The 26500-nt window shown below is 35.9% G+C and overlaps 2 protein-coding genes across 2 annotated transcripts in view; one reads left to right on the top strand and one right to left on the bottom strand.

Moving 5' to 3' along the window:
• The window catches only part of LOC136836734 (vitelline membrane outer layer protein 1-like), a 276601-nt gene that overhangs the window by 91380 nt on the left and 158721 nt on the right, over positions 1–26500 (bottom strand). The window lies entirely within an intron of this gene.
• LOC136836729 (myosin-IIIb-like) overlaps positions 1–26500 on the top strand; it is a 170456-nt gene that overhangs the window by 76176 nt on the left and 67780 nt on the right. The window contains 1 exon segment of the mRNA XM_067101249.1: positions 25615–25770. Coding sequence (XP_066957350.1) covers positions 25615–25770 — 156 coding nt within the window.

Raw genomic sequence — 26500 nt, 5'->3', positions numbered from 1 at the left:
GTATCATGCTTGAGAAGTACAGGGCTCGATTCCTAGTGAGAACGGAACGATCTGGGCTCATTCCCACAAAATCAATTCTATTTCTGCTCACTCAGTCTGTAATCATTTACTAATGGCCTGTCGACTGTTGTGGGATGAAGCCGGGGAAAAAGATAGAGAGGGAGGGAGAAATAATAACCGGTTCTAGCGACCATTGCCCTTAGAAGAAAGTATAACAACATACCTTAATTACTTTAAAATGAAATGGCCTTGATCGAGATGTATGGAAGTAGTTTCTCTCTCTCTCTCTCTCTCTCTCTCTCTCTCTCTCTCTCTCTCTCTCTCTCTCTCTCTCTCTATAAATAATTAATTTATCTCTGTGTCTTTCATGGATGCAGGCGAGGAGATTTTCTATCTTGCATTTCATTTAAAGTATACAGAATTATTTCTCCCCAATACCAACCGATTTTTTTCTTCTTCTTTCATTTGGTCGAGGGAACCGAATGGGAGTCAGGTGGGTAGAACTGATGCTTGGGAATTTCACATCGGTGAACCAACTTTCTTTATTTTTAAATTGGGAGGTAAAAATTGGCACTCATCTGCTATTTTATAAAAAAAATGTCTGAGCAGATATCAAAAATATAAACTTTTATTCACATATTTCTTCTGGTTTTACGCATGCGCAAGGAACCTCTGCCTTTTTGAACATTCTAAAATGGTTTATAAGTCGGTAGCTCTAATGCCTTTTTATTTTCTGTAAAAGATAATTACTGAGAGGGCTATTTGTCTGTCCGCCCGCACTTTTTCTGTCCGCCCTCAGATCTTAAAAACTGCTGAGGCTAGAGGGCTGCAAGTTGGTATGTTGATCATCAACCCTCCAGCCATCAAAGATACCAAATTGCAGCCCTGTAGCCTCAGTAGTTTTTATTTTAGTTAAAGTTAAAGTTAGCCATGATCGTGCGTCTGACACCATTATAGGTGCCAACAACACAGTCCTCCACCGGTCCGTGGCTGAAATTTTCACGGGCAGCGGCAAAGAGTTTCATGGGCCGTGGCTGAGTTTCATACACCACTGTATGCTGTACGGAAAACTCGATTGCACCGAAGAAACTTCAGCGCATTTTTTACGTGTTTAGGTTATGGTATTGATTTTAGTAAATAGTCTTAAATTACATCTCGAATAAACTTTGCAAAAACTTTATTTCTATTATTTTTTAAAATTTGTCTGGCTGGTAGGCGTAAGTTGCTGTGTAGCGAGTGTCATTTGAAGCGTTAAAGATGATTATTTCCCGAGACAGATATTCCATGTGACGTCATTGCGAAGAGCACTTCAGTGTCACATTCTGCTGTGAAATTCGAAAATCCTAAAGCATTTAACGCTATTTTAGTCTTTTTTTTTTTGTTTACTCCGATAGCTTTTGAAAATACTCATCACTCGCTGCCTCACCTGAGATCTTCTGCCAAGATTTTCTGCGAAGTGTCTTAATTCAGCCCCTTATGACCACTTCAAGAGAAAAATGGACTTTCAGCAACATTTAAACAATTTATTTTGAATACTTTGTTAAACATGTGAAAGAAATGCATAATAGTGCTCGTGTTCGTGAGTTTTGCATGTTTCATCATTCATTGATCACCGACCCAGAAATCACGCCATGCATTCATTCACCCATTGCCACTCGCTCTTGACTACTGAGGTTAGTTGTAAGTGTCAGTGCCGTTTTAGTTTTCTTTAAAAGAAAACAGTTGAGATGGCTATTCGTCCGTCCGTCCGCACTTTTTCTGTCCGCCCACAGATCTTAAAAACTACTGAGGCTAGAGGGCTGTAAATTGGTATGTTGATCATCCACCCTTTAATCATCAAATATACCAAATTGCAGCCCTCTGGCCTCAGTAGTTTTTATTGTATTCAAGGTTAAAATTAGCTGTGATCTGGCGTCTGGTACCGCTATAAGTACCAACAACATGGCCACCACCAGACCGTGGCTGAAAGTTCCATGGGCCGCGGCTGAGAGTTTCATGGGCCGTGGCTGAAAGTTTCATACAGCATTATACGCTGTACAGAAAACTCGATTGTGCCGAAGAAACTTCGGGGCATCTTTTACTTGTTTTGTATTGTACACAGCAGGAGCCCTAACCCTGCGCTCAACCCACGTCGTTTACCCGGGCTTGGGAGCGTTATAAACGTTATGACTAGTCTTTATTTCCTAATCGGTTTAATAGACTTCAACGCTCCGTTATAGTTTCTCACTTTGGGGTAAACATCAAGACACCATAAACCGCTATCTTGCGACTGATTCTCATGGAACATAAGCCACTGTCAGAGGTTTTTACCAATTTACTTTCTGCTAAGAGGTTGTGTTTGTTTGTTAGCAGGACTATGCAGTTATCTGCTTATTTTACGAGAATTTGACCAGAGATGGACCTTATGACTGGCAGTCAGAGATTTGGTTTTGGGGAAGATAAGAATGTCACTTTTAGGAAGGAGGGGCCTTTTGGGGACTGGATTGCTCACCCTTGGCGGAGGTTTGCGGTCACCAAAGAGGTTAGAGCATGGCGGTCGCCAGACACAGTTGTTGCTCATTGCTTCACGAAGCACTGAAAAGTTGGTGTAACATACTGATTTGTCTGTCATCCCATACTGATAGTTACCCTGATATTCATAAATATACCATTAATGTCTGGAAGTTTGAATACTTTTACAAACTAAATTTGGGATCATTTTACTTCCGCATAATGCGAATCTATCAGCTTCTTACTGACAGTGCATTTATATTTTTCTGAAACTCACTAAGAAGTATTGAACTCGATGAACAAAATTTCCCTGAATAAAACTCCCTCGGAAAACAGTAGGATTCAGGGACAGCCAAGGTTGAGCAGTTCACCTCCCAAAAACTACTTTCGTATCTCTTCCAAAATCTACATACTTGTCATTCACGAGGCCCACTTTGGTAGAATGTTTGTGAAAATTCACACACGACTTTTAGTGTAATCGGGGTAACAACCCGAACTAAAAAAGATAATTGCCAATTAGAAGTAACTAGAGCAGGGTGCTCAGTCGCTTTTCAACCAATAAGCATTAGTCTCGAATGCCTTTTACTGTACCTCGGCTCATATTCTCTTTCTTCCATCTTACTTTCCACCCTCCCAACAATCGATTCATAGTGCAACTGCAAGGTTTTCTTCCTGTTACACCTTTCAAACCCCTTTGCTGTCAGTTTCCATTTCAGCGCTGAATGACCTCATAGGTCCCATCGCTTGGTCATCGGCTTAAATCTATATTCTATTTTATTGAGTCTCAAATGGAACTCCAGTGAATATATTCAATTGTCACCGCTATCCAGTTAATGATTAAACTCTCAGTATGTGTTGTGACACACAGGAACCGAACTTTAGCTAATCTTTTTTAAAAAAAATAAAAGGTATGCTCTAGACACCATCATGCAAACTGCTTTAAGTTGACAACCTCCAGCGCCAAAGGGGTCAAGAAATCTCTGTGACTAAACAGCCGTGAAGACAGACAGCAGCTCTGTAATTAGCTTGTCTTGTACAGTTTTTGTAAAAGTGAAATGTATCGCTGATTATACATACATACATACATATATAAAATATATATATATATATATATATATATATATATATATATATATATATATATATATATCTTCTTCTTCTTCTTCTTCTTCCCAGCTTGTTCCCTTTTTATATGGGGTCGCCGTGATGCCTTCTTTGAAGGACTTTGATTTGGCTTTTGGGTAGACTTTGTAGTCCCGATCGGCTGCCCTGCCTGACATCGCTTAGACCCCGGTATTGTGTACATATGTATTGTACAGTTCATTAATATATACCAGTATCTATATATATATATATATATATATATATATATATATATATATATATATATATATATATATATATATATATATATATATTTATATATATATATATATTTTATTATACAGTATATAAGACCCATAAAACACTATATAAACGTTACAATGTTTATATAGTGAGTTTATGGGCCTTTATGTTTCAAAGATAATAAATAAAACTTCAGAAGAGCAGAAAAACTAAGACACAAAAAGCTTTGGGGTATCCTTTTTATAGATTAATTCTATCATCTATAGTTACGAAGCTACAAGTATTTTAAATTGCACCATGACTGTATGGACGCCCTGTATATAATTATATAATATAGAATATATGTATATATATATATATATATATATATATATTTATATGTGTGTGTTCCACTTATTATATACATATATAAAGAATATACGTAGGCACGCATGACTTCACTTGACACCTAACTGACCTATTTATAAAGAAATATATGTATTTAAGAACCAAAAAAAAAAACAGCCTAACTTATCATACTCTCACATTACTGCAACTGTTCCCTTTTCCGGAAGCTTCTCTCTCTTCCTCGTCAGGTGTGGAAGTCCCGGGGCAAAGAAAAATATATTCGTTTATTGGATAAGCGGTCAAAATCCGTCCTAAGCTCCTTACTGCCTCTTACTCTCCAACAACATGTTTCCCTTTCTATATTGGGATTTAAATCTTGAAACAAGACACTTATTGTGACGCGCGCACGTATACAAGCTGCTTATGTTATTACAAGGACATGATATATATATAATATATATATATATATATATATATATATATATATATATATATATATATATATATATATATATATATATATATATATAATAAATATATGTATAACAGATACATATATATAACATTATAGAGAATTAGAGAGAGAGAGAGAGAGAGAGAGAGAGAGAGAGACTGCCCTGTTGTCTGTATTTGTGGGATGGGGTTGCAAGCCTCAGACCCTGTTCCATGGATGTTTAAGGAGCCAATTTTTAGACATCTTTCTTTTCTTAGTGGTCACCCTTCCAAGTATTAACCAGGTCCACAAGGGGAGAAACGACTTTGATCTGTTTGCTAAAAGTTATATTGCTTTTGTTGTCTTATGCAGGTAACTTAGATTTTGATTGTTAGCTAACTGGGGTAGGTTGCAACCAAGGTTGAGAAGACCAGAGGTTGACTGGGGCTACCCTCTTAAGGCGAAAAGTTAAGTGTACCTTAGTTTAACCAGACCACTGAGCTGATTAACAGCTCTCTTAGGGCTGTCCCGACGGATTAGACTTATTTTACGTGGCTAAGAACCAATTGGTTGCCTAGCAACGGGACCTACAGTTTATTGTGGAATCCGAACCACATTATACCGAGAAATGAATTTCTGTCACCAGAAATAAATTCCTCTAATTCTTCATTGGCCGGCCGGAGACTCGAACTCAGGCCTCTTAAAGGTGAAAATATATATATATATATAGTATATATATATATATATATATATATATATATATATATATATATATATATATATATTATAATAACCATAATAATATATATATATATTATAATAACCATAATGCCCCTAAACTTCTCGAATTCTTCACGCTTTTTGGATACTCTTGTCACTTCAAAGCCTTAGATCCAAATGTAAGAAGTATGAAGCAATTCTGATGTCCGGTAGCGGGAATCGAACCTGCATCCCGAAAAATCACAACGAGGCCACGTTGCCCAACTGGACCATGGGGGCACCATGAAAATTACATACGCACTGGTAAAGTGACCATTAAATATACATATATATATATTTATATATAAGTACCATGATATATATATATATATATGTGTGTGTGTGTGGAATTTTTACTGTCGTTTCCAGCATCAAAAATTCCATATTTTCTGTTTTAATGTCATTAAGGAATTTTTATTTTGCGACTTTGTTAATCGTTGGTTTATTACACTCAAACACATACATACACACCACACTCATACATACAAACATACATATTCATATAAATATACATATATACATAGATACATACATACATACATACATACATACATATATATATCCCGTTAGAAGGGTGATGACAAAACAGGTTAGCCTTCCTATTCTCGACAAGTCTTTCGAGATGGGGTTGCAAGCCCCACATTTGTGTCACTACCAGCTACCTAATTCACTGCTCAAGTCAGCAGGGGCACAGTGGGTTTCTGACGGTGTGTGCCCATCCTCCAGTCCTCATCCTGGAATCGAACCTGGGTTTGATCAGCCCAATTTTTTGGTTAACCCAGTGTAACAGTTCCAAATATTAAAGGTTTGCTCGCTCTGGAGACTGAGCCTGCCTTTCAGAGCGCAGGTAGCAATTAGCGGCTCTAGAATACCAGAGATAATCTTGTTCAGGCGAGGAAAGATATTTTTGTTCAGAGCCAGAAAAGGTAAGATCATGTGGCTGTGTCTGCAAGTTTCTCCTCCTCCTCCTCCTCCTCCTCCTCCCCTCCTCCTCCTTGTCTGCTTTTTGCTTTGAAACTGGGGCAATTAGCTCCTCGACGTATTTATGTATATATATATACAGATATATATATATATATATATATATATATATATATATATACATATATATATATATATATATATATGTACCTACCCATATAATATAAAATATAAGTATATTTATCTATGCATCTATATATATATTTTATACATATACACACACATATGTGTGTGTGCACCTATTATAAGAATCATTGACAAACTAATAAAGTAAAACCAGTTTTGACGACTATGGCACTGTGGCTGTGAGACAGTAAACCTAACTGTTACTGTTTATGTTAGAGTGAATTTTAAAGATAACTGAGCAATTGTGGCAACGCTGAGATACGAAAATCTATGTAGCCGAATCAGACTTCGTTTGACAAATTCATTACAAATTTAAGATAAAAGCTCTCTTCCTGCAACATAAAGCTCGGTGATTGGTGTAAAACAATGGAATCTGATGAGGCTCTTCGAATTTGGAAGATTTTGTGTTTTTGAATAACAAAGACATCACAATGACTGTATTCTAAAATGCAATGCGTCTTCCAGCCATGTATATGCAGAATGGTGTGAGTTTCGGGACCGTACGAAACTTCCTAGGGTCGAGACCTACCGTCTTGTGCTTCTGTTGTTGTCATTTTTGACAATAGGGCTACACACATAAAATAAATGACACTGTAACTGTTTCGAGACAACTCGTCTCCTCTTCAGTTAAGACTGTACACATCAGGAAAGTGTCAGTTACGCTGTTTTTTCGAACCTGAGATTATTTGCATTGTACATTTTTTGTCATTGATTTATTTTTACTAAGAAATCAGGTTATTTCTTTAGAAATGTAGCTCCAACAAAAAGTCTAAATTGATGGTTGCTGGGATTTGTTTTTCTTACGTATGATTTGCATTTATAAGTAATACTTCTTCATGAAACTGTTCCACTGTTTAAGCACCAGCAGTAAGATAACACCCAGCTAATAATTTTACCTCAAGACATTAGTAATGTAAATACATTATAGATATTAGTTCTAGGTTTATAATGAATTTATTAGATATTTTATCAGTCTACATCAAAATATTAGAACTTGCACTGAATTCCTTTTGATATTTTCTCTATCCGTAGAAGACAATTCAAGGACACTAAAGGAATGAATCCACTCAACTTGACACTTTATAATATATATTAGTTCTAATGATTTGCCCTGTGCGGAAGGTGGACTTAATTCGTATACCATTGCAAACGCGAATCTAACACGTGCAAAGAAACGATCACGTATTCATTAATAACACGCGTTAAGTTATGTCACGTGTTATTCATTCGAAGGATCCTTATTGAAATTTTCACTCCACCACATGAAAATAATTTCCCCAGTTGTGACTCCAAGCTGTAAAACTGCTAGTTCCAGGCACGTGGATACGTTCCACTTTCTGTTATTATTTATTTTTGTTAATACGATTCCAGAAGTCGTTTGAATTTTGTGTCCTGCCAAGATTATTTTAAGAATTACATTGAGTCTTCAGAACAAAATTATTCCAAAGGTATCTTCCGTATGTAATGTGTCTGTTTGTGCATGCATGCCTATTTATTACATGCGTGAGTGTGTACATGTATATATATACTAACACACATATATATACATACAATATACACTGATATACATACATTATATATATATATATATATATATATATAATTGTATATATATATATATATATATATATATATATATATATATATATATGTATATGTATATATTATAGTATGTATGCGTGTGTGAAATTACACATAAACACAATGACCACGGGAAACGAGTATGTGGAATCAACAAAAAGCTTCACAGTTAGCGCCGGTTTGCGCTCGTAAGACTTTCATACTACTCATTGACGTCATTTGGTCACCGTAAGGTTTCGTCTTGCGCTGGGTGTGCTTACATGGACACACACAGAGAGAGAGAGAGAGAGAGAGAGAGAGAGAGAGAGAGAGAGAGCTTTAGTGGATAAGAGAGAGAGATTGTGTTCATTGACTTCGTATTGTAACTTGGTTGTTGTCCTTAAGTGGCAGATAGTTAAAATCGTTTATGCAGAGAGAGAGAGAGAATTAGTGGATGAAACAAAGAGAGGGATTGTGTTCTTTGAATTCGTGTGCACTTGATATCCTTAAGTGGCTGATAATCAGAATCATTTATGCAGACAGACAGACAGACAGAGAAAGAGAGAGAGAGATTTAGTGGATGAGATAAGAAAGAAAGAGATTGTGCTTATTGAATTCGTGTGTAACTTGTTATTCTAGAATAGCTGATAGTTAAAATCATTCATGGAGAGAGAGAGAGAGAGAGAGAGAGAGAGAGATTGCATTCACTGAATTCGTCTTTTACTTACTTATCCATAAGTGGCTGATAGTTAAAATCATTTACTTATTCACAAGTGGCTGATAATTAAAATAATTTATGGAGAGAGAGAGAGAGAGATTTAGTGGATGAGAAAGAGAGATGTCATGTTCTTTGAATTTATGTATAAATTACTTGTTATTCTTGAGAAGCTGATAGTTACAATGAATTTTGCAGAGAGAGAGAGAGAGAGAGAGAGAGAGAGAGAGAGAGAGAGACGTGTTCGATAATGATGATGATAGAATTAATTTAACTGAGATATCCTCAATATCTAATGAAGGGAACCGATTATTCAGGCCAACTCTGATGTCGGTTACGTTCAAATTTACCGATAATTGTCGATAAAACCGTCTTTATGGTGATGTTGATTACCTTGCTGGAAGTAACTAAAAGGTTGGTAAGGGCGATTGTGGCATCTAAATCTATGTGAGTTTTTATCTAATGTTCATTAGAGCATATAGATAAATTTGCTTTTTAATATCCTCCATAAAGATATACGATAATGCATATCCATTTGTTCGGTGTTATTCAGTCATAAATTTGAAAAGTAATTATAAGAACAGCATTTACAAATTTTCGTTAATAGGACGAATGTTTCAGGCATTTTAATATGTAGTATTGTGAGTATTGATTACCGACCAACTTAAAAAAAAAATAGGAATCATTATGCAGACTTTAAAAAATATTTTGAAAGCAAGAGCTTAGAGAGTGCGTATGAAAAGCACAGAAATATTAGTTCAGTGATATATACCTTGTCTCGTTTCCTCACTGTACCCCCACCAGACTTCCTAATCCCATCCATACTGTGGGGAGCGAATTCATGAACTTGAGGAACAACCGGCTTAGTCACTCTCTAACACATTCGCTTAGGTTACCCATAATTCACCGTAACTTTTCAAGGGACGGTTCTGTCAAGAAGGTCGTCTACTTTCGAGAAGGTTATCGTTTTGGGCATCCATACGACGTAGTCTGTAAAACATTCAGAGTGGCTACGTTTAAAACAGCAACTATAAATGTGAAAGTGTTCTTTATCCGCTCATGGTCATTAGACGCATTCGCCTGTGTTAAATGTAAAATAATAATAATAATAATAATAATAATAATAATAATAATATCAGAGTGGTTCTTGTTGTCCCGCTCCCCCCCCGGGTGACAGTAGGGGAGACATGAAACAGCCCCGAACCCCCTGATCGGGAGGGCAGGGGAGACAGTAGCGCCTAGTTCCAGCGCGCCAACAAGCTCGTAATAATAATAATAATAATAATAATAATAATCTTGTGGGATATGTCATTCTGTTTGATAATGATGTGAACAATGATGATTGATGACAGTGACTGGCATGCTAGCACTGTTTATTGAATACTGTTTGTTTTGTCATACGTGATATCAATGACTGCAGTTTTTTTTAACCGAAACAACAGAAATTTAGTCATATTAGTTGTTTGAATGCTATAGGGATTAATACTGATATATATATATATATATATCTATATATATATAATTTTATCATGAATTTTATCACATCACATTTTTATACAGTGTACACCCAAACTTTAACCACAGATGTATAATATTCAATTCGGTCTACTTTTGGGAATATCACCCAAGGGGAATTATAGCTGATAAATGATTCATTAGCTGAGGCAGGTGGATGTTAAAGACATTTGTAGCTTGTATGTTTGTGTGTATATACAGTATATATACACACATGTTTTATATATATGAATATATATATTGTATATATATATATATATATATTCATATTTATATATATATATATATGTATATATATATATATATATATAAATATATATATTATATTTTATATATTTCATATATTTTATATATATATATATATATTTCATATATATATATATATATATATATATATATATAAAGGAGGGAGAGATTTACCATATTTATTCAGTGTGTTCATGCAAGTGATATAAGACCATCTAATCATCCGGTACAGGCATGTGCGTATCGTAAGTCTTTCTCCATTATTCAAAGACTGGCAGTGACAGGATCACCTTGTTGGGCCACGTATGTTATGTAAAGGACAATATGCAAATTGAAAATCAAGGTCACCGGAAGTGTCACGAAGCTGTGGATGTGCCAAAAAACGCCTTTTTCTCTCCCTTCCTGCCAGCTGTTTACTGCTGTTATATCGTTGTTTTGTTTCAATAATATATATATATACTATATATATATATATATATATATTATATAATATAGGTAAATATATATATTTAGATATACATACAATTATATACATACATGTTTATATCAAGCCACAATATCAACTATGAATCCCTTGGATGTAATTTATACCCGAAGTAGATATTAAAAAAAATTTGTGGCCTAATAATTGTGAATATAAAAATATTATGTTGAATGGGAAAAATTCTACATATTTATTATATATATATATATATATATAAATATATATATATATATATATATATATCAACATATATTCATATATATACACAAGAAGGCACTAAAGCAGACAACTTGATGCATCACGTCCTAACATTTCTTGTTGCATTTATATATTTTACTTTGTATTTTTAGCCTTGAGGATGAGACAAGGATCTCGTAACGTAGGCCGTGATGAATAAAGGAATACCATGTACCAAGCTGTCTGCTTTAGTGCCCTCTTGTGTATTTTGCTGAGGAATAGCCTCGCTCTCACACCAATGTGTACAGTATATATGTATATATATACATACATATATATAAGCATGAAGCTACAAATGCCGCTTAATATCAAATTCACGCTGCCTCGGGAATATCCCCGATGGGGAATTATCACCGAAGGGGAATTGATAAGTGATAATTGGATTGGTACTGCCGAGTCGCGATCTCACGACACAGGTACTTATCAGCGACTCAGTCGACGACGCTGCCCAGTACCAATCAATTACCGCTTATAAATTCCCAGCGGTGATAATTCCCCATCAATGATATTCCCGAACGCGTGAATTGATAATGGCGACATTTAGCTTATGATTGTATATAAATCACAGTGTGATAAAATTTCATACATATATATGTATATACAGTATATATAAGTACACACACACAGACCAACAATTCACTGGCAATTTCTTGCCTCTGTGGAGATGGCTGATTTTGAGCGCAGGTATGTCATAGATGTATTTCAGCATCATCCAGTGTATGAAACCGTGCGTGCCTCCGTGCACACGCCAACGTTACTCTGCGTTCAACGTTATGCATGTGCGTCGTCTGTGTTGAAACGTTGATTTCATGCTGTGGTTTACGTTCCGTGAACTGGGATGATTTCCAAAAATGATTCAAAGGTTGCTGGTGATGCTGAATAGAGTATGTGTCAAATATTCTAAAGGAATGTTGATGTCTAAATTTTGTTGTTCAGATATGTTAAATAATTTTCCTTTTGTTTTCTGTAAAAGAAAACTAATCTTTGTCTGTCCGTCCACTTTCTGTCCGTCCTCAGATCTTAAAAAACATGGGGCTAAATTGAGATGTGGCATTCAATCATCAAACATGTCCGTTGCACCCTCTTCTGTCAGTATAAGAAAGTTGGCTTCGTGTATTTGGCAATGCTATGAACCAAAAACAACTGAGGCTGTACAGAAAGTCGATTGCGCCGAAGAAACTTCGGCGCATTATTCCTGTTTGTGGTGGATTTCCATATCACCCTCTAATCATCAAACAAGGGGATGATTGTTAAACTTGAATCTGCTGTCCCTTCATTGTCTAGAATCTGCAATGCTGTTTCAATTTCAGATACCATGTATATAAAACTGTGATAAGTAAGAATATAATGTCCTTTCCTGACATACAACAAATTCATGATAAAAAGTTAAACAGTACATCAAATTTTGTAAGTCATAACGTTACGGCTTTATAATTTATTATGGATGATATCCAAAAGAGGTTTGGAATTTTGTAATGACCAAGTACCCTCCAAACTATATCCAGGTCTGGCTGCCATTAGAAATTCTTTCCCAGAGTTGTTCCAGCTTCATTTTCCTACAGTTTTAAGTGTATTGCAACGAAAATATACTTCAGGTTGCTCAAAAAACCTTCTGCGTTTTAAAAAGTATTTCATCTCCTTTCGTCTGGATAGTGAATTACACCTTGTTTAAGAATTCAGTCAGGAATCGTAATCTCGTCACATCTTTTAAAAAGTATTTGATCTCATTTCGTCTGGATAGTGAATGACACCTTGTTTTAGAATTCAGCCAGGAATCTAATCTCGTCACATCTTACCAGCAAAGTTTAAGAGCACATTGTATGTATATATAATACATATATATATATATATATATATATATATATATATATATATATATATATATATATATATACATACGCACACATAAATTCACCTTCCTTGAACACCTTTCATACCTATCGTTTTTGGGTCGTGGCTGCTTAGTCACTGCCACCCGTGTACCAGGCCAAAAAGCCATAGGTTCAGATCCTTGTTAAAATAGGTACACTTAACTTATAAAAGCCCCTTTTATGTATTTATTTCCCGTATAAAGTTATTTTACTATTAATTGGTTATTGTGGTGTAACTCGAATGTATAAAAATGTTGATTGTTGGGACTATCTATTTATCTATCTATATATACTTATATTATATATATATATATATATATATATATATATATATATATATTATATATGTATATATATATTTATATATATATATATATATATATATATATATATATATTTATATATATATATATATTTATATATATATATTTATATATAACATATATATATATATATATATATATATATATATCATTATTATATATATATATATATATATATATATATATATGTGTGTGTCACCTTCGTAAGGTTAGGTGAACACATATCCATTCCTTGGCTTACTTATGCAGAAGGATGAATGACTTCGTGCGTTTATGCATCCACAGTTATGTCTGTTATGCAATCTGTGAGCGAATAACTTCGATGGCTTTTGAAAGGGGAAAAATCAGAGTTTACTAGAACTGCGAAAACCAGTCTTCTTTACGCTTTTCACAAAGTATGATTCTTTATTACCTTTCATTTTTTATCTGACGATGTTGCAGCGCACGAACTGGTTTTTGAATGAAGTAACCTGTCAAATCATGGAATGCTTCAAGCGCAACAATTTTTTCTTCTTTTTTGCACTGGGAGTGAGGAATTGCCCATTTTACCGGTTCGGTTATTTCTCTTTCCGATGACACACCTGAAATATGTTTAGGTCTTTTTTTCTACTGTTTCTTGACAGTCATGTCTAACTTGTCAATGTTACCGTTCGTATTACTTCCAAGAAATGTTTAGTGAATTGCCATTACTAGCTTGCTGAATTGCTCAAAACTTTTTAAGGCCTTTTCAGGTGTATGTTATTTGCATATTACATCCATCAGACAAACGATATACTGATAGCATAGCTTACGGAGATAATGACGTCACCATGACCTCTGGGGTCAGAGTAGGCACGAGAATGGTCATTTTTCGTGATGACGTCTCATCCGGAGGTAAGATTGGCATGCTGTTATACTGCTAATATTACTTCTATTGCTTTTAGCGTCACGGTAATGAACTGAGGCTAAGAAACTCTACGAAACAGGTTATAATAATTAGATATTTATAAGAATCGAATTTCTTCGCTGGATTATCTATCAGAAGACGAGAAGGGTCGTCATTTTTCAGTGTATTTCAAAGACAACCAAAGGATGTTACAATGTTATTTCCTACGTCCTTTTGGCTCTTGCATAATAAATAATCACGTAACCTCGTATCCCAGTGGTAAAGAAATTTGAAAAGACCAGTTTGTTATTTTAACAAGCATTAGGTTGCAAAATCTACGTAATTTAGATTGGAAGTAATAGCTCAAGCAAATAAATCTTCTGAAAATACACCTTGACAGAGAACCAAAATGACTGACTCTTAACAGCCACAAACCAGCTAATTTTACACTCGGAGCAAGTTGCAAAGTTTTTCTAAAGCACGAAGTCATACCTTGACTTACCGGTAATCTCCCCCGGATGGTGGTCTTTCTTTCTCCTCTCTCAAGCCCACCTTGACCCGAGAAACATGACGACGGCTTGGATAAAGCGTGATATAAGATAGTTATGAAAATCATGCCTTCGACCTGCGCATTGCGAAATCCTTGTCCGCCCGACCAGCGAGATTCGTGGGCAAGTCATGCGTTTGGGTGTTTGTGTTTGGTGACGCAATCGTGTTTTGTGTCCGCGATGCAAAAGAACGCAACCTCCCCCGCCAACCAATCAGATGCCGGCGTTTTCTACGCCGCTGGTTTTCGATCTCTGAAGGCGAGCGAAACTTGAGTGCGTGACCATCGATGGTTACCAGACGTCGCTGTCACGTAAGTTTCTGCGACTTTCAGAGACTTCAGGCAGCTTTAAGGAGTGTTACGAAATTCGATGGGACACAATAAGGTTTGGAAAGGCAACGTAACAATTAGTAAGTGATACAACAGGCAGAGGTCGTGCCTTCCTTTGTCTGCTGTTGGACTTTCACTTTTCCATCCTCTTTAGGTTCTCTTGTGGTATTCTGTGGCCAACGCCCCTGATCAATTCGGCTTGGTCTTACCTGACTGCGTAAATAGGAGCATTATACAATTCTCTCTCTCTCTCTCTCTCTCTCTCTCTCTCTCTCTCTCTCACTGTTTGGCATTTAGTTAATTTTGTAAATAGAAGGATCTCTCTCTCTCTCTCTCTCTCTCTCTCTCACACACACACTGTGGGAAGTATTTAGTTAATTTTGTAAATAGAAGGATCTCTCTCTCTCTCTCTCTCTCTCTCTCTCTCACACACACACACACACACACACCTCTGTGGAGTCCTTTAGTTATTTGTGTAAATAGAAGGATCGCCCTCTCTCTCTCTCTCTCTCTCTCTCTCTCTCTCTCTCACACACACACACACACACACACACTGTAGGCCCTTTAGTTAATTATGTAAGTAGAGGATCTCTCTCTCTCTCTCCTCTCTCTCTCTCTCTCTCTCTCTCACACACACACACACACACACACACACACTGTGGGCCCTTTAGTTAATTATGTAAGTAGAAGGATCTCTCTCTCTCTCTCTCTCTCTCTCTCTCTCTCTCTCACACACACACACACACACACACACACACACACACACACTCTGTGGGTCCTTTAGTTATCTGTAAATAGAAGGATCGCTCTCTCTCTCTCTCTCTCTCTCTCTCTCTCTCTCTCTCTCTCTCTCTCTCTCTCTCTCTGTAAGTTCTTTATCTGACTGTGTAAGTAGAAATACAGCTCTCTCTCTCTCTCTCTCTCTCTCTCTCTCTCTCTCTCTCTCTCACACACACACACACACACACACACACACACACACACACACACACACACTGTGGGTCCTTTAGTTATCTGTGTAAGTAGAAGGATCTCTCTCTCTCTCTCTCTCTCTCTCTCTCTCTCTCTCTCACACACACACACACACACTCTGTGGGTCCTTTAGTTATCTGTGTAAATAGAAGGATCGCTCTCTCTCTCTCTCTCTCTCTCTCTCTCTCTCTCTCTCTCTCTCTCTCTCTCTCGGTAAGTTCTTTATCTGACTGTGTAAGTAGAAATACAGCTCTCTCTCTCTCTCTCTCTCTCTCTCTCTCTCTCTCTCTCTCTCTCTCTCTTTCACAAAAATATATCCTTGTCTATTCAAATCACGAGTTTGACACTTCAGTTGGCCTTGCCTTGACTTGTCATGGCGAGCAGTATCTGTCCATAAATTTCGAGTTCTCCTGCACGAGGAGTACACACGAACTTACTTATTCAGCAAACAAGTTTACAGAACAACCTTGGGCTGCACTATATATATATATATATATATATATATATATATATATATATATATATATATATATATATATATATATATATATATATATATATATATATATATATATATATATATATATATATATATATATATATATATATATATTTATATATATATATATATATATATATATATATGTATATATATATATTATGTATGAATGTATGTATGTATGTATTGTGTGTGTCATTTCACATAAATAACGAAACGGATGAATACAAATGATAATTTGAAAGAGGATAGAGAGAGCTGCACATGCATAAAAGCCAATGAAGATATTGCACTCTTTGATAAATTTATTTATTCGTATGAAATCCCAACTCCAGAGGAGAATAACTACATCAAGTACAAAACACGGAAACGAAATAAAACACACTGTATCCCTGAATCGTATGAGACTTAAACCAAATACAATAGAAAGGGGAATGTATTAGGTTACACCTACTTAATGTTGACGGTGGTGAACCACGAAGAGTTAAATGGGAAAATAATGTATCTTATTTGTGTTGTTTCCACCCCGCGAGATGCTTTCACTCCTTACTACGGCTGCTTTGCGGTCTCTTGAACTCTAAGTAGGCGTCATATTGTTCAAATGTTTGCTTTTACGAATGTTTTAGTGTTGGGAGACCTCTTGGGGACTAAACTGAACTCTGTTAAATGCAGTCTTTACCAGCACAAAATTAATGACTGGACTCCAGGTCTTTGGAGAAAGGGACTCATTGGAAGCTGTGATGTTGGTTAAGTATACCATAGTTTAACCAGACCACTGAGCTGTTTAACAGCTCTCCTAGGGGGGCTGGCCCGAAGAATTAGACTTTATTTTACGTGGCTAAGAACCAGCTGGTTACCTAGCAACGGGACCTGCAGCTTATTGTGGAATCCGAACCACATTATAGCGAGCAATGAATTTCTATCACCAGAAATAAATTCCTCTAATTCTTCATTAGCCGGCCGGAGATTCGAACTCGGGCCTAGCGACTGCTAGCCGACAACTCTACCGACTCTCCCAACGAGGAACTAAATGTGATGTTGGTGAAGAGGAGTGAAGATGCGAGGTGAGGCGTTTTAGACGGCATCATTTGTGCACACATCATGGGCAGTAATGCTTGATGGGGCCGTTTAATTAAATATCAATTAGACACTTTACGATTAGTTTACATTATGTTGCTCAGCTTTGAGAGAGCCCAGTCATATTTTATTGCACCTTGTAGATTAATTTCATATTCACTCATGTACTCCAATGGCTCTTGGGCCTTATTGTAATCCATTGCCGTCCGCATCGGACCCGTAGAATTGCGGTTACAGATTGTGTTTAAATTCCGATGCTAGAGTTAACTTTGCTTTTTAGCTTTCAAATGTTTCATCTAGAAATCTATCGGTGATCCGTTTAATGACTATTTTGAAATAGATTTCATTCGAGATTTTCCTCTTAATTGAATTTATGCGGATTTTTCTACAAAATTTACTTTGTACCCAAATTTACGCATGGTACATGTCGGACGATGAATTATAACACTTTCATTTCAAAGCTGTGTAAACTCCGGCAGGTAAAATTTTCATTTTCAATTTTTTTTTTTTTTGCGTATTTTTTAAAAGAAATAGGACCATAAACCTCACCTGCTTTATTTGAAGAATAGGAGGAGGAGGAGATAGAAGAAAATATCAAAACGGAAGATTAACAAGCATGCAGAAACATTACCACCAACGTTCACCCGACGCTTAAACTGTGCATTAAATGACGAAGAACAAAAAGAATGTGAAGCAACACTTCCAGTCTTTTTGCTGGACTGATAGTACATTATTCAGAAATGAGCACATCATTCAAAAATAACACAAAAGAGATACATCACGAAGTCTTTGAGGAAATCCTCGTGCAATCGTGAGGAGCGAAGAATCAAAGACATGAAGAAAAAATTAGTTCATGTTTCCTGAATATTGCACGAAGATGCGCACGATCCGGCGCGTTCCTTTGAATGACGTAAATGGTCTGAAAGGCTGATGAAGCAGCTTATGTAAAAGGTAAAAGGAAAAATTGCTTGCTCTGTCACTGCATAAAAGATAACGAAAGTCTACTGAAAAGTAGGCATCGGACGTCAGCACTGCGAACAAAACTAAGAGATTTTAAGGAGCTTTTCAGTAAGACATCCTAATATGGAATTTTTAAGTGAAAAACGTAAAACAAGGAAACAGAATATTAAGAAGAATGCTCCATCCGACACTTCATACTCTGTAGATGAAGAAAGAAGAAAGTCAGATTACCAGATGACCATGCAGCAAGAGAACATCCTGTGTGCTTGGTAAAAGCAGCTTGCTTTCAAGTCATTTGAATACCAAAAAAAAACAAAGTGTTTATCCATCATCAAAAGCTCTTAAGGGCAGAGATGGAAAATCACAATCTGCCACAAAAGTCATGCAGGTATCAAAAGAAACAAAACAAAGCAAAAAAAAAAAAAAAGAAAGAAAGCGAGAAGTGCATTTTAGTTGCTGCCACACAGCCAAGGAGGAAGTAGACCACAAGCAAGGCCAGCATTTCAGATGTTCAACATTATTTATTCAGTAACAAAATGCAGGGTGTCCGTAAAGTCGGGCATCATAAACGGGATATTTTTTTTATTCTTCTTCTCTCTCTTGTCATAGACTTACAGACACCTTATATAGCATGACATCAATAATAACTGTATTGAAGTGAACGTGTTTTTTCAAATTCTTAACATTCAGGGCTTCGTATCCTAGCTTCCTTTTTCTAATTGCCTAGCAGAGACTGAAAAATTATCGTACGGAAGAATTAATGAGAACATAGTAAGATAAGGGGAAATGATACAGAGCGAAATCAAACCGAAACAGAGAGAAAGTATGGAGAACGATGGAACTGATTACGGCTGCATTGCACAGTGGAAGAATACAGAAATATTGGAATACATTTCCGTTGCAGTGAAACAGATTCGAGACCTTATTTCATTGTGAAAGTGGAAGAGCTCTGAGGCTTTTATTAGATAGGGAAGGGGTACGAGTGCAGTGTCTCATTAGGGTTAGGCAATTTGATTCGCTTCGGTTTGGCAGAATCTCATGGCCACATTTGCGAATCGCGGTGAAATTTCGGTGATTCAGAATTACACGGCTTTTCGGAGATGAAAGGCGCTTTCAGCTGGCGTGTCTCGCAACAGGTTACAATTGCTTTTGTGTCTGCAAGTTAAAAAAAAAAGTTGAGCGTTTAGAAATGGATCCAACAACAATTTAAAAGACTCTCTCTCTCTCTCTCTCTCTCTCTCTCTCTCTCTCTCTCTCTCACACATAGCCACAATTAATCTTTGTATTTCAACAATGTCTTTGCACGACAGAACTATTTTACTTTTCTTTAAAATATAAATGTTTTAAATGAAAACGTTCGGCATTTTACAAAGAACGCAGTAGATAAGATAACCTGATTGCTGCTTAGGTCTGTTTGTTTCGAAGAGGCGGGAAAATTTATTGTAACGCCTCTTAATTTTGCTTATATACGTTTGATTGAAACTAATGACCTTAAGCAACAAATTTTTATTAGTGACCCGTTCCTTAGTTTTGAAATTACGTTGAAAATTATTACAAAAACACTTCACATTAGTGTAACTCCTCAAAGGTGAAATAAAACCTTTAGTTTTGTTCTTAATAATTATAAATAGCTGATCTGAGCAGTCTTACGAGGGATCTTGGCTTTATAGCTTTTAATGCAGATATTTGAAATATATAGTCATAAGCACAGTTATGGATATTATTCCCCCACTATCATTATTGTTATTGATGACAATGTTGTTACCAGAGGGGTCATTATTATTATTATTATTATTATTATTATTATTATTATTATTATTATTATTATTATTATTATTATTATGTTCTGTTTCACAGTATGGGTCGTACAAAAGGAATCTGCAATGTTCATTGGATCGTGTGAAAATTCGAGTTATTCCTTTCATGATCAGTCAATTTCACTGCATTGCGATCATTTTCTTATGAGTGTTCGTGTTTACTGTTTTTGTCATTGCCATCTGTAATAAGAAATCAGAGATCAAGGTCTTACACTGAAGAGAGAACTCGACACCAAAATCGAATTCAGAATTCTCTTTTACATTTTAGAAAATGCAGCGGTTGTGTACTTGGCTACAAATTTAGGTATTGTTGCAGAAAACGTAATCACAAACTTTCCTTGGTATTGAAAGAAATCGCTAACTCTTGTTAACATTGGAAGTAATCGGATTGAAAGCTTTAAGTTTTAGATATTTATGAAACCTATTCATATGGAACAAGCCCACAGAGGGCATTGACTTGAAATTCATGCTTCCAAAGAATATATATAGTTCCTCGTTGGGAGAGTAGGTTCCATTCTCAGCTAGCACTGCTGGCCGCGAGCTCGAATCTCCGACCGGCCAATGAAGAATAAGAGGAATTTATTTCTGGTGATAGAAATTAATTTCTCGCTATAATGTGGTTCGATTCCACAATGAGTTGTAGGTCCCGTTGCTAGGTAACCAATTGGTTCTTAGCCACGTAAAATAAATCTAATCGTTCGGGCCAGCCCTAGGAGAGCTGTTAACCAGCTCAGTGGTCTGGTTAAACTAAGATATACTTAACTTTTTTTTTTTCAAAGAATATGGCGTTCAATAGGAAGAAGTAAGGGGAGGTAAAGGGAAACACAAAATGAAGATATCCCACTTAATAAAAAGAAAACATAGAATAATAAACAAATAAAAATGTATTAAACTGTAAGGAGAATAGTATTAGGGTAGTAGTGCATTGCATCTTCGCTTGAACTTCTGAAGTTCCAATTCCACGACATCCTCTGGGAGGCTGTTCCACAGTCAAACGGTGTGAGGAATCATTCACGCTTTGATCTTTTTCGGCCTTATTGTGACCCATTCCAACTCGCATCCGACTCATAAGGTTGGTTGCAAGATTCGCTAACACTTTATTTATTTATGTATTTGTTTATTTATTTGTATTTTTCTGGTTTATACTTAACTTAGTTGAATTGCACTGTTTAATAACTTTCTCTCCGTCTACTGCCAAGTTATGGAACTCTCTTCCTCCTTCTGGTTTTCCATAACAAATAGCCTCCCATCCTACTCTGTTCTTGTTTTAGATGGAATTTAGTACGTTGGCTCCTTTGAAGGAATATTGGCTAAAATTTATTGCAGTGAACCATATTTTCTTAATATTTTTAGTTTCTTAATTTTGTCTGTTATAGTAAGTCACTTTGTTGATTAGCCACATTTAGATTTTGTTCGCAGCTGTTATCCAAGATCAGTTGTTTATATTGCATGGAAAAGAAACCTCATTTGTTCCGGTAACTTTGCATCATAATGACATTAATTTTGAAACGTTTAGGGTTTTTCTAAAGATTTTGATATTTGTAAACTTGCACCCATACACACACACACACACACACACACACACACACACACACACACACATATATATAATATATATATATATATATATATATATATATATATATATATATATATATATACATATACATATACATATGTTTATATATACTGTATATATGTATATTTTATATATATATATATATATATATATATATATATATATATATATATATATATATATATATATATATATATAATGTGTGTGTGTGTAACTGAAAGGATAAAATGGAATAACATGGAACAGTTCCTTTGAAGAATGAAAATGTCCGAAAGAGTAGGAATGAAAGTGGCATGGCCATTAACAGTGAAGTGGAGTCAGCCAGCGACAGGAGCCAAAGACATGAATAGGACCTCATCCTCAAAAAACCGTGAAGGATGAAGAAAAAAAGACAGATAACAACACAACGCTACCTCTCTCTCTCTCTCTCTCTCTCTCTCTCTCTCTCTCTCTCTCTCTCTCTCTCTCTCTCTCTCTCACTTAATGCTTGCAGGAAAATAGTTCAAAGCAGATATAGCCTCGTTTCTGGAAATGTGCTGCACGAAATCTAACAGAACCTTCAGTTCTGATTTCAAAGAGCTTTTCGGTAGCCCTTGTCTGAGATCGACCCATCAGAGCATTTCAGGAGCACTTGTCTTATTTGTGGCTATTCTTTATTGCCGCAAATTAACAATTTCCAAGTAGTTCCGTTCTGCCCTTTGTTCCCAGTAGCTATTGTTAAGATCCCCTGCCATGTAAAATGCTGGATGCCACTGGCGTTGGAGTCAAGTTAGCACCGAGTCTCATTAGGTCAGTGCCATGTTGCCAGTATGCCTTATCAGTGACTCCCAAAGTAAGAAGTCTCGTCAGGGGCCTTCTGTTGCGGAGATTTAGAAAAAAATAATTATATTTCTTGTGGTAGCCGCCGTCGGAATTGGCAGCTTAATGCCTTCATCAATTCCATTCACTTTTAGAAGGGGAAAATAACTTTGCTCTGCATGTATTCCCTATCTAGGAGCTGCTTCTGTCAAAATTTGAAAATTAGCCTGTCAACTATAATTCGCCAATCCCCCCACCCCTTCTCACCCGTCCCAGGCCCTACCCCACTTTATGCGTGTGATTTGGGGGGCGGGGAGGCCGGGGTTTCGAGCTCGTTTGCGAAAAGCCCAGTGTTGTAAAACACTTAGCCTGCATATCGAAGCGGCGTGCGAGTAAACTTGCATGTTTTAATGATATGCAATTTAGCCCTTTGAAAACTCAAGTGATACGAGCGCGTACTCTATACCCGCTAACGGGTAATTTCGTACGGTCCGGTAACGCGTGGTTAAAAGTACAGTTAAAAAGGCATCCGAAACCGAGTTGTTTCTTTTGTGTATTTCCGCAAACTGTATATCTTTATCTGACCGCCATGAAAAGCGCTTCTGGAGCGCGCTTTTCATTGACGGCTGTTTTTCATCTTCATTCACAGACTTCATAAGAGTCGTAATCGCTCGTCTTTTACGATTCCCATATATTGTTTGATCTCTTCCGATATAAGTTGCGAGCTACGTCGGCAGTATGCAAACGCGGTTTCAGGAAACCAAGTGGTGTCGGAGGAACGTTAGATGGGATTTGACATTGTAGATAGATGGCGTTTCAAATGTGTCTGTTTTTATTCGTACACACACACACACACTATATATATATATATATATATATATATATATATATATATATATATATATATATATATATATATATATATATCAGTGTAGCACAATTGAACGCGTGTTGAGAATATCATAAAATCCACGTAAGAAGGTTTGTGAAAACCGGACTTTGAACAAGTATTTTCAACCTGAAAATGTAGAATAAACTAACGAAAGTACTTGTTCAAAGTCCCGGTTTTCACTCACCTTCTTACGTGGATTTTATGATATATATATATATATATATATATATATATATATATATATATATATATATATATATATATATATATATATATATATATATATATATATATACATACACACATATATATATACACAATATATATAAAATGATCAACGTATATGTGTAGTCAGGTGTTAATATAAGTATCAGGCATTAATTTTAAGGGTCCCTTCTATATTCACTTCCGTCCATTCGCATGCAACGGTGAAGTAAACGATATAATGTTTAGATGCCCTTACATACAGTAAATACGTAAACGTAAATGTGCGCAGCGTTGTATAACACATGTGCTTTTATACTGCATGTATACTAGTGTCTTTGAGTGCTTATGAATTTATATGCATTTATATTTTTCTATGCATCTTAATCGAAGGTTTTTTAGGGTCTAACAATGGATTTGGTTACAATTGCTATAATACTGATAACGAGTTTCTTAGGCTTACAGATGTATTATTGTGGAAAGAAATATAGTTATCTACAACCTATGGGCCCTGCTATTTCAGTGAAATATTTATTATTTCTTTTATCACCACAATAATCATTAGTGGAACAGTAATAATTATTGATGATGCTGCTGTCGTTTGATTGATTATTACAAAGGGAAACTTCTATTCTAAATGCACGAAATTCGTTGATATGAGAACAACACAATTATATTCTTTATTATTGGAAAGATCTTCCTTGTTATAACAAAGTAGAACGTATTGAAGCTAAGAACAGGAGGAGGGTAAACTTTATGGAAGACTAATCCTGCAAAATAAACTTGTGAGTCATCCATTTTCGTCCATCATCGTAAACCCACTCCGTCGGAATCGCCCGCACCTGCGCGCAGGCGCACCTGACCTGATCAGCGATAATTTCCTTTTGTTCCTCCGCATCCAGCGTAAACTATTAATGTCTGCCATCAATTTCCGAATGACGTCATGACCGGTGATGATGAGTTTATACTCTCATGACGAATATGAAAGGTGGGTTAAGCGCTAGTTCCAAGAGGAGATCAAAAACTATTGAACATAAAATTAACACTCGTTACTTTCAAAGTACTAAGCATTAATGAAACTCGCAACAGTCTTTACGGTCTAGTGCAAGCGGCCTGAAATCCAATGGGGCAAAAGTACGAGAAATGGGGACTATTTTTTTTTTTTTTGTATAATATTTAATTTAATTCAGTTTCTCATTTTCAAATTATGGTAAGAGATGTTGTGATGCTAGTTTTAAGTGACATACTACACTGATCTAATTTGTTTACGTATGTGGTTGCTTACGTGCGTCAATCTTCATCTTTGTATTATTTATTATTATTTATTTAGTACCTTTTGTTATTCTCTGTTGTTTCCATATTGGGATTACATTATGTGAAACCTAACGCTGTAATCTAATGGCCTTTTAGTCTCGTTTCTAATAAATTTATACAGAATTAGGCTAATAACGATCTTCTTCTTCTTTGTCTTCAGCCTTTACCCATCTCTATATGGGGTCGCTGTTCCGTAAGCCTTCTCCATCTTCTTCTACCTTCCGTATCCTGTTCTCTTAACCCTTTGACTTCTAACGATAATAATAACCCTTTGGCTTTCTTTTATTTGAATGTTTGCCTTATTTGAAGAACAGTAAGAATAATCCCATTATCTCTCTGTCCCCAGGTTACCTGCCAGCACCAAAGAAGATGGCGTACATGGGAATGAGCCAGCACATAGACTTCGACAACCTTCCCGACCCCAATACCCGGTTCGAACTCCTGGAGGTCATCGGAGAAGGAACTTACGGAGAGGTCTTCGCTGCCAAGGATCATGACACAGGTCAGGATGGCTGATTTACCCGTTTACGGGGGCGGGGGATGATTGAAGCTGACGAAGGTTGAGTTTGTAGTCTTTGTTTACTCTTTTTATATTCTCCTTCGTAGCGTTCATTGTTCTTTGAATAGTTGTAGCTACAATGGAAATAAGATGTTAATCCACACATATGTATATATATATATGTATATATATATATATATATATATATGTATATATATATATATATATATATATATATATATATATATATATATATACATACATATACACACGTGTATGCAAGCAAACATTATAATGTGTGTGTGTATATATATATATATATATATATATATATATATATATATATATATATATATATATATATATATATATATATATATATATATATTTGTGTGTGTCTCTGTGTGTGTTTATGTCTATGTCTGTGTCTGTCTGTATGTGAGGCTGTCTTGCCTGTCTGTCTTGTCTGTTTGTCTGTCTGTGTAAGCGTATATGTGAGAAAGAAATTCATCAGTAAACAGATCGTTCTGTCCAGTCATGAGCATTTATTAACGTTTAATCATTAGGCAATATCTACCACAACCAGAAAGTAACTCGGTTGATTAACAAAACTTCAAAATGAGAAACAAATCGACGACAGAGACGCAAAAGCCCGAATTAAAGAGCATAACGAAAGCGTAAGATCATTATTCTTCTTCTTCTTTCCTGGTTGAGATGTCATCCATTCCGTTAT

Source organism: Macrobrachium rosenbergii, chromosome 56, assembly GCF_040412425.1.
Source record: "Macrobrachium rosenbergii isolate ZJJX-2024 chromosome 56, ASM4041242v1, whole genome shotgun sequence".
Taxonomy (NCBI): domain Eukaryota; kingdom Metazoa; phylum Arthropoda; class Malacostraca; order Decapoda; family Palaemonidae; genus Macrobrachium; species Macrobrachium rosenbergii.
The sequence above is the reverse complement of the archived record's forward strand: the minus strand, read 5'-3'. Positions and strand labels throughout refer to the sequence as shown.